General features: G+C 38.6%; 2 protein-coding genes and 1 long non-coding RNA gene across 13 annotated transcripts; 2 read left to right on the forward strand and 1 right to left on the reverse strand.

Moving 5' to 3' along the window:
• Window positions 1-565: 565 nt before the first annotated feature.
• LOC121891166 (aldo-keto reductase family 1 member D1-like) lies at window positions 566-3896 on the reverse strand. Its single transcript, XM_042403950.1, has 9 exons — window positions 3556-3896; window positions 3277-3444; window positions 3025-3141; window positions 2802-2879; window positions 2379-2501; window positions 1454-1563; window positions 1120-1285; window positions 957-1039; window positions 566-875 (listed from the first exon to the last, which is right to left on the reverse strand). The coding sequence occupies exons 1-9, from the start codon at window positions 3652-3654 to the stop codon at window positions 833-835; spliced, it is 987 nt and encodes a 328-aa protein (XP_042259884.1). The 5' UTR covers window positions 3655-3896; the 3' UTR covers window positions 566-832.
• LOC121891167 lies at window positions 2426-3647 on the forward strand. Its single transcript, XR_006094047.1, has 3 exons — window positions 2426-2660; window positions 3105-3169; window positions 3339-3647. It is a non-coding gene; the product is annotated as an uncharacterized LOC121891167 (long non-coding RNA).
• A 739-nt stretch (window positions 3897-4635) lies between the features above and the next one.
• On the forward strand, window positions 4636-16341 carry trim24 (tripartite motif containing 24). 11 transcript variants are annotated; one of them, XM_042403940.1, is made up of 19 exons: window positions 4636-6357; window positions 6914-7032; window positions 7169-7319; window positions 7756-7888; window positions 8146-8262; window positions 8384-8498; window positions 8585-8731; window positions 8859-8973; window positions 9766-9905; window positions 10053-10310; window positions 10874-10996; window positions 11092-11245; window positions 11364-11421; window positions 12058-12184; window positions 12315-12607; window positions 13625-13736; window positions 13863-13937; window positions 14190-14351; window positions 14574-16341. In XM_042403940.1, exons 1-19 carry the CDS (start codon window positions 6084-6086, stop codon window positions 15144-15146), a joined length of 3246 nt encoding a protein of 1081 aa, XP_042259874.1. In that variant the 5' UTR covers window positions 4636-6083; the 3' UTR covers window positions 15147-16341. The 11 variants fall into 11 exon arrangements, with proteins under 11 accessions (XP_042259874.1, XP_042259883.1, XP_042259878.1 ...); XM_042403949.1 differs by having other exon boundaries at window positions 10934-10996; XM_042403944.1 differs by having other exon boundaries at window positions 7169-7316.
• The last annotated feature ends 96 nt before the right edge of the window (window positions 16342-16437 follow it).

Genomic DNA, 16437 nt, shown 5'->3' on the forward strand with positions numbered 1-16437 from the left:
GTCTTGTTATGGAAATTAAACAATGCCGTGTGTGTTGTATCGGTACAATGAAAGAGATTCTGGTGATAATTTATGATATCACAAGCAATCAAACTATAATATATATCTGCATTACCTTTGATAACCGTCACTGCTACTACCTTGACGCCACATCTGAGCATCTAGAGTATGACCGCAAGTTAAAAAGACTGACAGTCTTGTGTGTCACTTTGACAGACATTCTTGAGCGTTGAAGGCAAAAGTATAATATTTCCTACAGCACATGAAAGCAACACTTTCTACAAGGATTCGTTGGATGGAAATAAATCTGATTAACTTTTGATGAATACGTGCTCAAACTTGATCGTACTGTTCAATGATTAAAATGTCTTATTCATAAATATCTCTTTGTTACAATAATATTAACTGTAATGCAAATACAATCGTGCCTCCGCTTCCATCTCAGATTCGTCCAGATTGAAGTGTTCATCCAAAAATGTGAGGCCATTGAGAACATTGTTGTACATTTGTTTTTGAATAAATTACAATAGCTTTTAAAAAAATATATAAGTTTGAAAAATATTAATAACGAAAAATAAATAAAATACAAGTCATTTCCAACAAATGAAACTGAGGGACTTTATTGAAATAATCAGATTTCCTTCTTTATAAAAGTCAAGTTAATCAAACTTGCAGTGAATTATATATCAGCAATATTTCATGGAATTTACAATTACAGTGCTATCAAAATTATTTACAAGTTAAGGCACAAAACATTGTAAAATCAAAAACAAACACACACACAAAAACAAGTGTTTCTCAAAATTAAATGACTTGTTGATATCTACTGGGTCTAGTAGTCATCAAAAAATGGATACTCAGGGTGATCAGACCACCTGTTGAATCAATGAGGAGAAATATGAATTATTTGCTTATTAGAAGAACAGAACATCACTCAATACATATTATATACTCACATGAGGAGCTCCACGAAACGAATGTTCTTGTTCAACCCCTCAATGCTCTTCATGTCAGCCTCAGAGAGTGAGAAGTCAAATATCTGCGGTGTTGACAACAGACTATGAGGCAACGCAGCAAAAAGAAAGAAAACTAGCAATGCTGAATCAATGCCAAACAAACCTGGAAGTTCTCCTTTATCCGAACAGCGTTGAAGCTCTTGGGGATGACCACCACTCCTCTCTGCACGTTGAACCTCAGGGCCACCTGGGCTGTGGTCTTGTTATACTTTTTAGCGAGTGATACCAGTGTCTCATCTTTCAACAGTGGGGGGCATGTCAGGTTTACCCTGTTGAAATGTGACACGGCAAATTCATTTTCTTTTACAGATAAATGCATTCCATCTTTATTTACTTATTTTAATTATTTTATATTATTTATTAACTTATTTTAACACAAGGTATTTTACTAGTTATACTTGAACAGAATGTGATGGATTCGAATTTCTCCACCATACCAGGACTCATCTCTAGATGTCCCCAGGGGGCTGTATCCCACGATGACGATATCATTCTGCCGGCAGTACTCAAGCAACTTTGGCTGAGTGAAATAGGGATGGCATTCAACCTGTATTTAAAAAAAAAAAAAAGGAAAAAAAGTGTTAGCTTGTGAGTCTTGTGTGCTGTATTAGTCGACCCAGTTTTCCCAAGGGTATCATTACACTTCTTTTAAAGGATAGGTTTACAGTTTTTTCAAGTCTGTCTTAAAACCACAGTCAGGTGTCCATATGAACACAGAGAGGTTTTCCTCACTGTAATCATTCCTTGTGTTCATACTGGCTATGAAAAGACCCCCTTCTCTCTTTCACTTTCAAAATGATGTGGCCAAAATCCAGTCTTTTTTCTTTTTTTTTCCAAAAATGCATTTAAACGTTTATCTGAAGTTTATATGAGGCTTAAGTGGTCTGGGTTAATCATATCAAGTGGATATCTGCCACATTTGCAGTCTTTTTAGCATCAAATTCCCCTTTTGCTTTCCTCTTGAGCTGCAGGGGGAGTATAGTAACAAAAAGAGCGACTTTGGCACTAAAAGTACTGTTAATGTTGAAAGATATCTACTCGATTTGACTAATTCTAACAGCAGAAGCTTCACATTAAACTCAGATAAACTTTTAAATGCATTCTTGCACAGAAGGAGGCTTGTGTATTTTGGCCGCCATCACTCACATTGTAAGCGCATTAGAAGGGGATCTTTTATTTGCCAGTATGAACAGGAGGAATGATTATGGAAAGGAAAACTCTATTTAAATGTTTACTTGGGCACCTGGTTATTGTTTGAATTCAGATTTGAAAAACTGTGAACCCATCCTTTAAGTTTAAAATTCACTGTATTATCTGCCACTTTTTTTCCTAAAAATAGGTCTACTATCAACATATCAGTACCTGGTTTGACACAGGTTTGTGTTTCAGTCCAGGTTTGTTAAGGATTAACTCCAGTTGACGCTTGTTGAAGTTGGACACTCCGAGAGATTTTACCAGCCCAGCATCTTTACAAGATTCCAAAGCCTTCACAGGAGGTTAAAACAAGCCAGAAGGGAGTAAATAAAACTTTGAACTTTGAACAAAATGTTATAGGTTTATACACACACAACACAGGATGCCGCCCAAGGCTTATCTAAGTGCGGTAAACATTGACTTGCATCAGGAATTGCTATAGTCAAGACGGTGAGTGACCTTCAGTTGTGCAACTGACAGCTGATTTTCTTTATCATTGATTTATAGTCAGTGTCATGCATAAATGAGTTATCAAATTAATAAAAGTTTCTATTCTTGACTGTACAGTAGACAGCAGGTCAAAATTCTCACCTCCCAGGTAGCACAGAGATCCGTCTCATGATAAATGTATTTCCCATTTTCGTCCTTCGGGTAAAATGTATCTCCTGGCTGCAGTAAATAATAATATCAGTATTCAATGAGGTGAAATGACAGTAATTCAAAGCTACAAATAAGAGACAGTTATTAAAATGCCATGCTGTTTTCAGTATTTCAGCAGGTATTTTTTTAAATGTGACATTAAATACATGTGTACCTTGAAGGCAGTGGGCATTTCTACAATATAGAGGTCGACATAATCCAGCTGCAGTGTTTTCAAGGTTTTCTCTAAAGCAGGTCGTACCAGTTCTGGCGGATGGAAGGTGTTCCACAGCTGCATGAACATGTCCAGATAGAAAAAGGTAAGAGTTACTGCCAAAATGTAGCGGTTACAACTGAAGTCATGCAGTTTTTTTTAAAAAATAATTTTTACACAAACACAAACTGATTGAAACAAGCTGTTGCAAACCTTTCCGCAGTAGAAGATGTCCTCTCTTTTCACAGTCCCATCTGCAATTTTCTCCCTTATAGCTTGTCCCACTTCATGTTCGTTGAAATAAACCAAAGCCCCATCAATGTGTCTGTACCCTGTTTCAATAGCCACTTTCACCGACTCGTATGCAGTTCCTTTAGGAGTCTATTGTAAAAATACACTTTATGAATGAGTATGGTTGTAAAAATAAAACATAGTTACACACAGTGAAAAGTGTAAATCTTTGAAGTTTATTTCCTGTGTAATGTGTCTTACTGTGCGGGGATCTCCATATGTTCCCAGTCCAATCAAAGGTATGCTGTTCCCATCATTCATAGGAACGGAGTGACTCTCAGCTGTCAAATCCATTCTCATCAAAGTGTGAGGTGTCAAAGTTAAAAAATTCCCCAGTACTGCTGTATCACATCAAATACAAGCTGATCCACTTAATCATTTTCTTTTAGTCCTCTGAGGCAGAGGCAGGACTCCACCCAGAAAGGGGAAGCACCCTCCCACACGAACGGGCAAATAAGGATAGGGGTGCTCAAGTTTTCACTTAGTGAAAATAAATATATTTACTCAAGCACTGTACAATTTTTAGGTACTTTCCATTTGATGCTACTTTATACTTACAGTTCGCTACATTTCAGAGGGAAATGTTATACTTTCTACTCCACTACATTTATCTGACAGCTTTAGTTACTTTTCAGATGAAGATTTGACATAATGGATAATATAACAAGCTTTTAGAATACAACACATTGTTAAAGATGAAACCAGTGGTTTCCAACCTTTTTGTTTTTTGACGTCTTACAAAAAGCAGTGTGGAGTCGGGGTCACATTTCAGATGTCTATGAGTTGTTAACAGCTCCACCAAATCATTTCAATAATGTTGAAATGATTAAATATTTCACCAAAGATCAAAGATTAGAGGAAAAAGTCAAAAAACTGAAAACAGATGCGTGTATCTAACTGTATATAAAGTAGTTGAAACTAGCTCCACCTCCAGCAGCTATAACAGTAACATGCTGCTCTAATGCTGATGCTGCAGTATTAATAATCTAACGATGTCATATATAATAATAAATCAGTCAGAGGGACCAAACCACTCCTGTTATTGCAATACTTTAAATACATTTTGCTGCTGATACTTATGTACTTACATGGTATACTTTTATTAGTATATTTATATACTTTGTGTACTTTTATGGTTATATCTCTAGTGTCTTTTCTGTTTTTATTTATTCTATTCTATTTTTAATATATTGCTATATTTGAGTTAGTTGATATAGTTATTGTATATATTTTAGCTCTTATAATTGTATTTATTTCTTTTACCTATCTCATTGTTTTTTGTATTTTTGTATTTTGATTTATGTCACGTGGCTGCTGTAACACTCTCGTTTCCCTTTGGGATTAATAAAGCACTCTATATCTGTCATCTATTTTAAGAAGGATTCTTCATGCAGGACATTTATGTGTAATGGAGTATTTTTATATTGCTGTATTGGTACTTTTACTTAAGCATAGGATTTGAATATTTCTTCCACGTCTGCACTTTTAAATAAGGCAATTAAATAATTAAATGGTGTGACATTTTAAGTGAAAAAGGGAAAATGTCCAATTTATATTTGTCCTATAAAGACATATTGCTTGTCTGTAATGCCATACAAAGCCAAACGTAAGTAATTACAATTTTGTTCGATACTGAGTTATGACTGAAATTGAACTTTTCAATGTCTGTTTTACCTTGTGAAAAATTGTCTAACAGTTTAAAGTTTACTAACCTAGATTTGACTGATATAATTTGATTCTATTAAGACAGGGATTTGATTATATTCTATGAGAGCATATATCTAATTCTAAAAATAGGTTTACATAATTTTACAATTAGAATAAATATGTCAAGCCATCTTAATAGGTTAAACCTCACACAATAATATTTGAAGATTGCTTGACTTTTTCTTAATTACTCGTCTATTTCAACTTTTTAAACATGCAAACAATGAAACAATTAAATACAGATATAATGTAATAAGAAATCAAATTAGATTATTGATCAGACACTAAGATAGTAGTTACTGCACTTTGCCTTTGCACTACCTATATATTTGTTTAAGGTAATACAAAGGCCAAAGAGTGCAGTATCTGTTTTTTGGGGGTCATAGGTCAATTAATTTGTCGATTTTAAGCCAATATATTATATATAATATATTTAATAAGCACATAACCGTTTTTCTATCAATTAGGGGACCTACACATTTGGCTGGACAGCCAACAAACTTTGAATCCATTTTCTCCGTTTGTTAGGGTAGTGTAGTTTGGCCCAAACCGGACACTGTAGCTTTACAGCACCGCAGTGCTCTCTGGGTAATGTATGTGTTTTGAGCAAAGAAAGCACAGATGTTCGCTTTTCTCAGAGACACATGAGCTTCAAAATACAATTTATATACCGTAAATTTGACTATTAAGTAACCGTACGCTTTTATCTCTCGTCTGTTGTAAAAAGAACCGCCACAAACCGGGCAATTTATTATTTATTCTCTCTAGCATATGTGCAAATTAAAACAGGCTACGTTGCTAATTTAGCTTCCAAGACGGAAAGAATAACATCTCAACTAAAGCTGTTAATGTGACGTTATTGCTCAATAAACCAGCTCGCTAGGATGATGGACTAATATGCGTGATATTAGTATCAATATCTCCTCTCTGACTCCTTAAGTCAGAAAAAGATCTACAGGTTTAGCCATTGTTTTCAAACGCAACGCGACATTGATCGGGAAGCAGCAACAGTAAAAAGAAAAATGGATGAAAGTGCTGAAAATGCTGCCAACGATGACATTGTCATCATCGTAGAAAACGAGGCGGAAAGTTTACCAGCAGAGGAGGAGAGGCTGAAACAGCAAGGCACCTTCGGGCTCATGGACACTTGTCCCATTTGCAAGTTGAGCTTCCACAATAGGGAGCCCAAACTGCTGCCGTGTCTCCACTCCTTTTGCAAGAGGTGTCTGCCTGCCCCGTTCAGGAGTGCTGACCCGAGGCGTGACTCGCAAGGTCAAGTCGACAACAACAAATCATGTGAGAATACTGTCTTTATTGATATGAAATCTCTTAGGTCACTGATAAAAGTCATGATTGATGTAATTTTGTCAAGAGTTGTACAACTATAGCTGTTTCTAAGCATGAATGAAGCAGGTTGGGCTGCCCAGCAGATATTAGGCATTCAACCTTTAAACTTAGTGACATGAAACTTTTGGGCAGTGTAACCCCTGTGTGGAGCTGGATGATGTGGACAATAGAAACAAATCATTTTTATTAAATGTTAATATTGATTGAGATGACAATATTGCTTGCTGTCAGAGGATGTTCACTCAGCAAGAGCAGGAAGAGGCCTCTATTTTTCATTTCACATAGCTTGTACAATCATATATCTCACAAAATGTGTTATCTGACTAAAATGTAGCCGTAAGCATCAGCTGAAAAAACTGTAAGCCACACCATGATGTTATGATAACCAATATTGCTCATCTAAAGGTACTCATTGCCCAACTCTGTGTACATTTAAAATACTAAAATCAGTATTTTAAACAGTAAAGTCATGCCCTTCAATAATCAATCTGGTCTCTCACACCAGTAGGTGCCATCCGATGTCCAGTTTGCAGACAGGAATGCTGGGAGATGGACGTGTTGGATAATTTCTTTGTCAAGGACTCTGCCGAGGTACCAAGCAGCACCGTAGAGAAAACCAGCCAGGTTGGTCAACTCTCGTCTGCCCTGAGTTGTTCAACAGTTTGGTTTCATGACACCGTTCTCCCAAGACTACACTGGTGATGTTTAATTTGCTCAGCCTCCCTCTTTTGTTAATCCTTTTAATTTTCGTCTTTGACAGGTGTGCATGAGCTGTGAGGACAACACGGAGGCAACAGGTTACTGCGTGGAATGTGTGGAGTTTCTGTGTGTGACGTGTATTGAGGCGCATCAAAGGGTAAAGTTCACCAGGGATCACACCATACGCCAGAAAGAGGAGATGTCTCCAGGTAGTAAGTGTTCTCCACGGCAGGAAAACAGCTGTTTTTCTGAAATTAGATTAGCTAAAAGTAACAATTTCCATGTGTTACGTCTCATTGTAAGGATTATGCATGCACCATAGTGGACTTATGTGACTGTCTGCTGTTACATATTGAAATAAGACAATGCTGCAAACAAGATGTTCTAGTTTGCAAGCTGTACAGTGTATTTCCTTCACCTCTTAATCCAGATATAGAGAAAGGGGCATTCCATAGCCATTAAAGGTTAGCTATTAGGGTGTTCAACAAGTAAAGAAGAGAGAGGGTGGGACCACTGTTGGCAGGTGTTCAGAATTGACTTCCAAAGGAGAATTAGGGTTAGTACTTTATACAAACTTTACAAGCAAAGTAGCAGCAAGATGTGAGCTGATATTGTATTTTGTCTTCTGAAAATTCCTCCTTCGTCCAGAAGCAGTAGGTATTTCCACGCAGAAGCCCGTGTTTTGTGACATCCATAAGCAGGAGCCACTGAAGCTGTTCTGTGAGACGTGTGACCGACTCACCTGTCGAGACTGTCAGCTGCTTAAACACAAGGATCACAAGTATGCTGAATTTGGTTTCCTAGCATAAGAATCATGTATTGGAATACTATTTTTCTGTTATGTGACTTTTGATGATGCAGGATGTCTGTCAGAAAACAATAAAAATATTTCAGTCTAATGTTTGAAAAGCCCTGATTATCTATTACCAGACAGAATAACCAATGATTAATGATTTATATGATAGACTTAACTGAACTGAAAATAAAAAGAACAGAGCTTTCATTCATTAATTCAACTTGGATATTTGTTTTATCCAGCTACCAGTTTTTGGAGGATGCATACAGGAATCACAGGCAGTATCTGGAAAACATGACGCAGCAGCTGCAAGAGAAAAGAAAAGCCATTGAGGAAGTTTCCAGCTGTATCAGCACTGGGTAAAGTTGTCTCTACTGCTGGCACTTGATCCGTGTTGCTGTTTTGTTTGTGTACTACAGTACAATATATGTATTTTTGTGACTTTTTAATTAAATAAAATTTTCTGCCTTTGTTTTTCAGACTCCAGCAAGTTGAAGAAAACCGGAAGTCTGTAACTAATGAAATAAAGAAGTCCATCTGTAACTTGATAATGGAGATCAACAGGAAGGGAAAGATCCTGGTTAACCAGCTTGAGGTATGTTTATTCTTAGTAGTAATAGCTTTTCAAAGGCAATTTTGGCATTTATGATGATTTTTTTTCATACACACTCATACTCCCAGGCTCTGACCAAAGACCATGAGTTGGGTTTGAAAAAGCAGCAAGAAGACGTCAACTCTCTGACCAGGCACCTAGACCATGTCATCAGATTTACCAAATGGGCCACAGCTAGCCATAGTGGAACAGCCCTCCTATACTGCAAGAGACTGGTGAGTGTCTTACCACCACATAGCAATCTGAATCCATGCACGCTGACATGTACTGGTTTTTTGTAGGAAAAATATTTCCTACTATAATAAAGAAATGTAAAAGTTTCCCTATCTTTTTGTCTCCTAGATTCTTTTCCAGATCCATTACCTGATGAGAGCTAGCTGTAGTCCCTCCATCGTTCCTCAGAGCTCTGTTCGCTTCCAGTGTCGCTCTGGGTTCTGGGCCACAAACGTAGATCTCGGTAAGACCGGCGTCATCTAAAAATGACAGTGCCAGACAAGCGCTAACAAGTGCTGCAGGTTGGCTAAGATGATAGTGGAATAAAAAAGTGTTTTGTAGCGTTTCAGTTTGTAGAAGGCCAAGTGTGTCTTAGAAACTCATCTCCCGCAGGAAGATCAGCAAACTGCACATTTTGTTTTGTTCATTACATCTTTTAGTTTATGCTTTTTATTATCATCTTTAAAAGATCACTTATGGAACCTTATTTTTGTTACGTCATACTTTAGTTTTATATTATCTTATCTTTGATGTCAGCATGCTCTTAAGTCTAGTAAGCAAGATAGATTTGTTTGGCATCTACGTCTTCTAGTGTATAAATCTCATCTGGCCTAAATACGAAACGTTTTTCTAATCTTATCTTTTCTGCATACGTAATTTTCTCCTCCCCATTATTTTGTTTTGCGTAATAGCACGTGTATATAGATCTTTTTAATACGTCTATGAGAGGGTGACGATACCTGCCTGAATTCTTGCTGCCGCTGTTATATAAAAAAACCCTTCACTGCTAGCACCCAGATACAATAAAAACACTGTTTTTACACAGTTTTTTTTAAGAACTGAGTGTTGTCAGACTGACACTGCAGTCAAAACATTGTAGAGTTGGAAGTGTAAATTAGGAAAAGTGTAGTTTGGTCATTTAAGCTGTGCTGAAGTGGCAGCAGAAATGTATAGTGAACTGTGTGACTACCCCTTAACCAGAAGAATGAGGTATAATTCATGATAATATTTTTGATTGCCTGCTTCTTTTCTTCAGGTTCTCTGGTAGTAGAAAGGGGCCCAGGACGACCGACCGTCAGCAACCACCAGGCAGGTTCCAGACCAGAGGCGCCCACTGGAGGTCTGTCGGTCTCAGCTCAGCAGCGACAGAGCACGCTGGCTCAGCTCCAGATGCAGGTACAACGATTTTCAGCAACGTCTGTAGTTTTATTCTCGTTAAATTGTTAAGTGACTTACGCCCACTGCTTCAATACTGTTAAATATCCTAAATTCTGGGCATGTATTGTTCATTTATTTCACTGGCATTTTATTCCTCTGTCTGAGGTGGAAAAACTCTCCCAGCAGCCCCACAGGCAGCCCCCTCCTAACCACTGGTCCTGGTACCAAAATGTCAGACTCCCAGGACCCCCGGGCCCTCCGCCTCCAACCAGACCCATCCACGGAGGGTCCTCCCCGTCCCAATGCCCCACCAGCATGGCACAGCCGGGACCGGGACGCAGGTACGGGAGTTCCCACCCTAACCCCAACCCCAGAAGCCCCACGTCCTCCATGCTTCACAACACCGGATTCACGCCTCCTCACGTAAGTGGGTAAACAAATGAGAATGTATCCGTGTGTGGGCGATGTGCTGTATATTAAGAATGCCAAACAAGGGCTCATGGAAAGAGTTTGTAGATGCTTCTTATCAAAGAGACAAATACAGCTGGTGTTTTATCACAAGAGATTTAATTTGACGTAAATATTGTTTAAACAGTTCTGATAAATCTTGTTTATGTTTTTGTTTTTTCAAGCTGATTTATCTGTTATCTTATAATGTGTCCTTTCAGCTTCGTGATAAGTTTCTTTTACAATGGTTTTATTCTTTAGGAATATTTTGTTCCAACCTTTTCATCAAGAAAAGCAGAAATATTTGTTAAATCTCAATGAGATAAAAGTCGTTTAATGCCAGTTGGAAAAATCCTGATTGTTTTTCATCAGGGATGCGGTTTGTTTATTTTCCATCGTTTTTAACATCTCCTGCTTCCTCTTCCTCGGAAAAAAAAACATGCACTCAAATGGCTCATCCCAATGGGACACATTAACTTGATGCTAAAATGGGTTTTTAAAAGTATTCTTTTAACTTCATCACTTTTTTCTACATCTAGTCTCTGAGAGATCTGATCCTTAGCTCCAGCTTCCCTCCTAAACCCATGGATGTGTTGCAGGGTACGTCCCGTTACCCACAGCCTCTGTCCACCGGAGCAGCCACACAGACGTCACTGCACCAGGTAGGTAGAAAATGAGAATGGAGAAGAGCCAAAGAGATTTATAGTCTCATATGAGGTGGTGCGTTAATCACCCTTTTTCTTGTTTTCTTCAGCAGCGGGGCCTGACGGAGTCGTCTAACCCTTTCCTGAAGAGGGGTGAAGCTAGCGGATCTGTCCCCTCCATTACCATCTCCATCCCGAAACCCAGCTTCGCTCCAAGTCTGGCTTCAGCGGCCGCAGACAAAACGAGCACGCTCAATCACATAACAGGTCATTATCCATGCTCGGATTGAGCAGCAACTGTAAATCCATGTGAAAATTACCCTTAAAATACATTTTTCATTGTGACCTCTAATCTTTCATAAGTAATTTTTCCTTTTTCTTCAAGTTCAAGGAAGGCAGAACTCACCCATGGCCAAACCGTCTTCTTCAGACAGAAGCACCGGGTAAGAAACCATTAAAAAATGATGATGTTTCTTTTCCCAGCAGTTGCCTTTTTCTCTTGTGCTGTTGTCGATCTTTTTTAATTTTTAAGAATGTCGGGGGCTGGTATCACGAAAATTTGATTTTATGAGTTTGTCTGTCAGTTTTCACAACTGTCTCTGTCAGAGATTATGACAAATATTTTGTTTTGAATCTCTGTTAACCAGACACATGTGCGGTGCAACTTGCTGCTTTGATGGTTAAAAGACATTTTTGAAGCACAAACTTTAAATTGTGTTATGTTTTGACAGCTATTGTCTTGTCATACAGTTTAATTATACTGTTCATAATCAGACTTCACACTTTTGTCCCAGCACATAGTATAATTTATTCCCCCCCAAAATTGCTACAGTCTGTTTGGCTGTAACTGTTTGTATTTCATCACACTACAGAATAATTCAACATATATTCAGAGTTTTTGTGACACTTATTTTCATGGTTTCACTAACTATTCAAAACTCACTCAAAAACACACTGTTATCTTTTAAACCAATAAATGTAAGCAAGGGCGGTGTGTCTTTTTTTTTGGTTTTTTTTTATTCATTTATTCATGGTCACAATCTTCCCTGCTCCGCTTTCTGGCAATCTGTGTGTTGAAGGACGACTTCCTGGAAGCAGACATCTGAGCCACCATCTGCCCCCTCAGCCAAGCGACGAAGGAGGTCGTCCCCCGGGCCCGTTATCGTCATCAAGGACGAACCAGAGGATGAGGACGAAGTTCGTTTTGTAAGAGAATTACTTGGGTTTTATAAGTTTTCAGTTTTCAAAGTTAAAAGGCTGTTCTGTCTTCTGAATCAGGCCAATGCCAAACAGTTGGATTGGCAGTTTCTTTGACTGTATCTCTCTCTGCCTACAGGTGCAGTCCAACCTTCCAGACAGCAGCACCGGGGCTCAGTCCAAACCCCGTCAGCAGCTGAAAGTCTGTCCCCAAGTCCCAGCCCCTCGATCGGACCTCACCCCCGGGAAAGAGCAGCATCCTCAACCCGCAGCCCAGCAGCCGGAGTCTGAAAAGAGAGCGGAGCCGGAAGAAGATCCTAATGAGGACTGGTGCGCCGTCTGTCAGAACGGAGGGGAGCTGCTCTGTTGCGACAAGTGTCCCAAAGTTTTCCATCTGTCCTGCCACATCCCCACTCTGAACGAGTCCCCCAGGTGAGAGACAAGCCGTCTCTCAGTGCCACAGGGATTATAAACATTAACAGCTATAGTTGCACAATTATACGACCATCCAAATGCTGTTGGACCAGTAAATTTAATTGAAAGAAATGAATAAATAAATAATACGGTCCCTGAGGGAGAGTGTTTAACATGAAATGCAACCTGTTCTGATGTTTTATAAAGTCATATTGTCTGCTGTGGGAACTGTTTGTACATTTTATTATTAAAAAAGACTTAATTTGATTGTATTCCTTACTTACCAGCCTTGAAGCATAGTTACCATTATCATCATTAGTATATCAACATCTTATAGGGGTTTTTTTGTTAATTCTAAATCAAATGTTGCAGATTTTTTAATGGTTATTTATTCTTGTGGTGGTAGCAGGTATAAGAGCTTCAGCTTGAGGTTACTGTTACTTTACCTTGAACTTTGTGATCAACCTTGACAACATAACTACTGGTGTTGTTGCCAATTTAGTCTTGAAGTGTATAAGGTGATATGTACAACCTGAGAAGTGTGTTTAATTTAGTTCTTTAAAATAAGGTTTTGTATAGCTTATAGTAATTGTAGAAGTCTTTTATTACGTAACAATTAAGATTTGTTACATTTGATGATATTGACTGTAAGTACATCTGACAAGCATGATAGAAAAGTACAAAAAAAAGATGGTACCCAAAATGATTTGGCAGCAGATTATACGATATGTCAGACATGTTGGATATCATCGTACAATATGTACAGTTAATTCTTCTTTCTTACGTTTCTCATTTACAGTATCTAGATTCTAATTATAGTAGCTTTAAAATTGTTTACTGTACAAAACTCAATCAGAGGAGTAGTTTGCGTACATTTCTACTGCTGATGAGGCTGCTGACAGGCTGTTCTCCAGGTCTTGTCAAGGACTAAGCTTGACTGGTCTCTGCACTCAGCCTGGTGTCAGATTCAACAGTGGTTTGCCAATCCATGCATCGTCCTAATCGCTCTTCCTGTCCTTACGTCTCTCTCCTCAGCGGCGAATGGTTCTGTTCATTCTGCCGAGACCTCATCTCTCCTGAGATGGTGTACGACTGCGACAGCAAGGACGAACCCGGGGCTGAGAGATTGCCACCTGTTGACAGAAGGGTACTCTCATGTCACGCCATTTACATTCCTGTTTTGTGTTTTGAGATATATGTTTTCTACTTGATTCCCCCAATCATCCCCCATCAAACAAATTTCATGTCCTCTTTTTCTCATTTAAACATGTAGAGATGTGAGAGGCTGTTACTACGTCTGTTCTGTAATGACTTCAGCACCGACTTCCAGCAGGCTGCTTCTCCATCGGTAAGACACTGTTTTCAATATTTTGTCAATTAAGTTTTTCTTTAAAAAGGCAATCAGTAAGGAAATTACTGATTTTAAAATATGTGGATGAGTACAAGTATACCAAAAAGCTGCAGAATATTTAAAAAAACAAAACAATATAGGCTCTTAGTGAAAGAGATAACTTGCCATCCAAAACAAATAAAAAAGAAGCTGTAGTTCTTTGTTTGTGAGGTCGTATTAAGTGCTAAACCTGTTGTTTTTCTTATGTAGGAGACAAGAAGGTACAAAGAGCTGATCAAGACCCCGATGGATTTATCAATAGTTAAGAGGAAGCTGGAGTCAAAGCTGAAGGAGGGTGAATGTTACGTCAGTCCTGAGGGGTTTGTCGCTGACGTCAGACTCATATTTCTCAACTGTGCAAAGTACTACAAGGTAGGATTGGTTTTCATTAAACATCCCTTTTGGAAGCAGTGACCAGCAAAAACAAAATCATTGTGGTGTTATATCATAAAACATTTGGTAACGTATTTCAGTTTATTGGCATACTCAATCATTTGCAGGTGTTTTCTTGAGCTGTAAGTTTTATAAAACAGTTGGTATTTTAAAGTACATCATTTGATTTTTACTGACATTTCTGTGCACTGATTATTCCAGGCGACCTCAGAGGTGGGGAGTGCAGGCTTGTACTTGGAGGACTACTTTGAGGAACAACTGAAGCTTGTATACCCAGACAAGATTTTTCCCGGAGGAAGGGAAGAACAGATGATCCCTCCTTTAGAGGATGAGATAGATGAAGAGGAGGAACAGGTGATGGACGAAGGTATGGCTCCCATAGAGGACGATAAACCAGCAGGTCCTGCGGGGAAAGGAATCCCCCCTGTAGAGGAGGACTTAGCTCATCCAGAAGAAGGAACAGCCCCGGCGGAGGGAGAAAAGCCAGAAACGGAGGAGAAGGTGGCCGATACGAGCATAAAGGGAACGGACCAAAAGGTAGCGGCCGCAGAGGAAGGCATGCCGCCTGCGGAGGAGGTAAAGCAGGATGAGAAAACTCCTTCAGAGGAGGTGAAAAGTTCTCCAGCTGCTGATAGCAAATCAACAGACAGGGCGACCGCCAGCCCCCCGAAAGAGGAGAACCTTCAGCTCCATACAGACAAGACTGCAGGTCCATCTGAAAGCCAGGCGAAGGAGACCACTCCTGCAAACACAGCCAAAGAAAAGGAGGGATAGAAGGAATAACAACAGAGAGAAACTGTAGAAAAGATGGATGATTTCAGTCTTCCACAGAAGTGGCCCCAGTGGGGACCTAAATTGCTGCAATCAGACAGTGTTTTTTACTGTTATTTGCAATAGGAAAAAAAAGGGTACAGCTATACTAAATAGACTTATTTAGTAGCAGTTCTGCTGTAGATGCACATTGAAAGGAGTAGCTCTTTTTGTGTCTTTACTGAACAGAAGTTACAATTTTACTGTAACGTAGAAGGTTATTTTCTGTGACGACGACGCCGAAAAGCACAAAACAGATATTATTTGTTAATAGGATCACGTGTAAGTTATTGTCGATTACCTTGCTCATCAGTTGTACATAATGTCACCGTGAACTGAAGGCACAAATGCTGCAATCAAAATAGGAAAATGAGACTTTGGATTAGTTAATGCATGCAGGATGTCTTAATATAAATAATAAAGTCTCCATTCTCTGTGTTTAGCTCACTTGTACTAGCCATTTGGCTCATTAACAAATTATGTTTTATTGCAATAGTATTGTTTTTTTTATTTTGTTTGTACTGTATGAATTACTATGCTATGTATGCAACAAATAGGGCCGCTGTATGTACTGTAGTTTCTGTACATAAGGAAGTGCCACATCTATCGTTTTTTTTTTTTTTGTTGTTGTTGATTTTAAATAATCCCTCGAAAAAACTGGCATCATGGAAATTGTGCTGTTGGGAAAACGGACTGTTCTCTTTGTGTCCTGAAAATGTTTTATCATACAGCAGCCTTGCTTTGTTTTATCAGGAGAGCATTACTTCACAGACTTTCTTTTCAAAAACATGTTATCAGTCGCAGATAATTCAGAGACATGAGAATCAGATCACCCGCTGACTAACAGTGTCCTCGCCCTTCTGTCTCATGATTACTCTTACTGCAATTATGAGTAGGTCAAAGCCTGGTTGTTTTTACTGGAATAATAAGGAATGTGCAGTTGTTGTTTGTTTTTTTTTACAGTTGAAGCTCAGTTGGCCAATGACACAAAAAAATCAAATGAATATACTATCTATATTGTTCCCCCAATATCACTATTTTATTTAATTTATTGAGGATACGTGAAACCTGCTAATGAACTCTACAAACGATTTTGAGCATTAAAAAAAAATCCTGCTTTTGCAATATTTGTAATAAACAGGGTTACATGTAGATCTGATTTACTCCCACTGTTGTCATCTTTATGCTGAGATAATGCAACCATATGCTGCACCTGAACAACGTCTAATTTGTTTCTAATTTTGCAAAACTCAAC

Source organism: Thunnus maccoyii, chromosome 23 (assembly GCF_910596095.1).
Source record: "Thunnus maccoyii chromosome 23, fThuMac1.1, whole genome shotgun sequence".
In the NCBI taxonomy this organism is placed as follows: Eukaryota; Metazoa; Chordata; class Actinopteri; order Scombriformes; family Scombridae; genus Thunnus; species Thunnus maccoyii.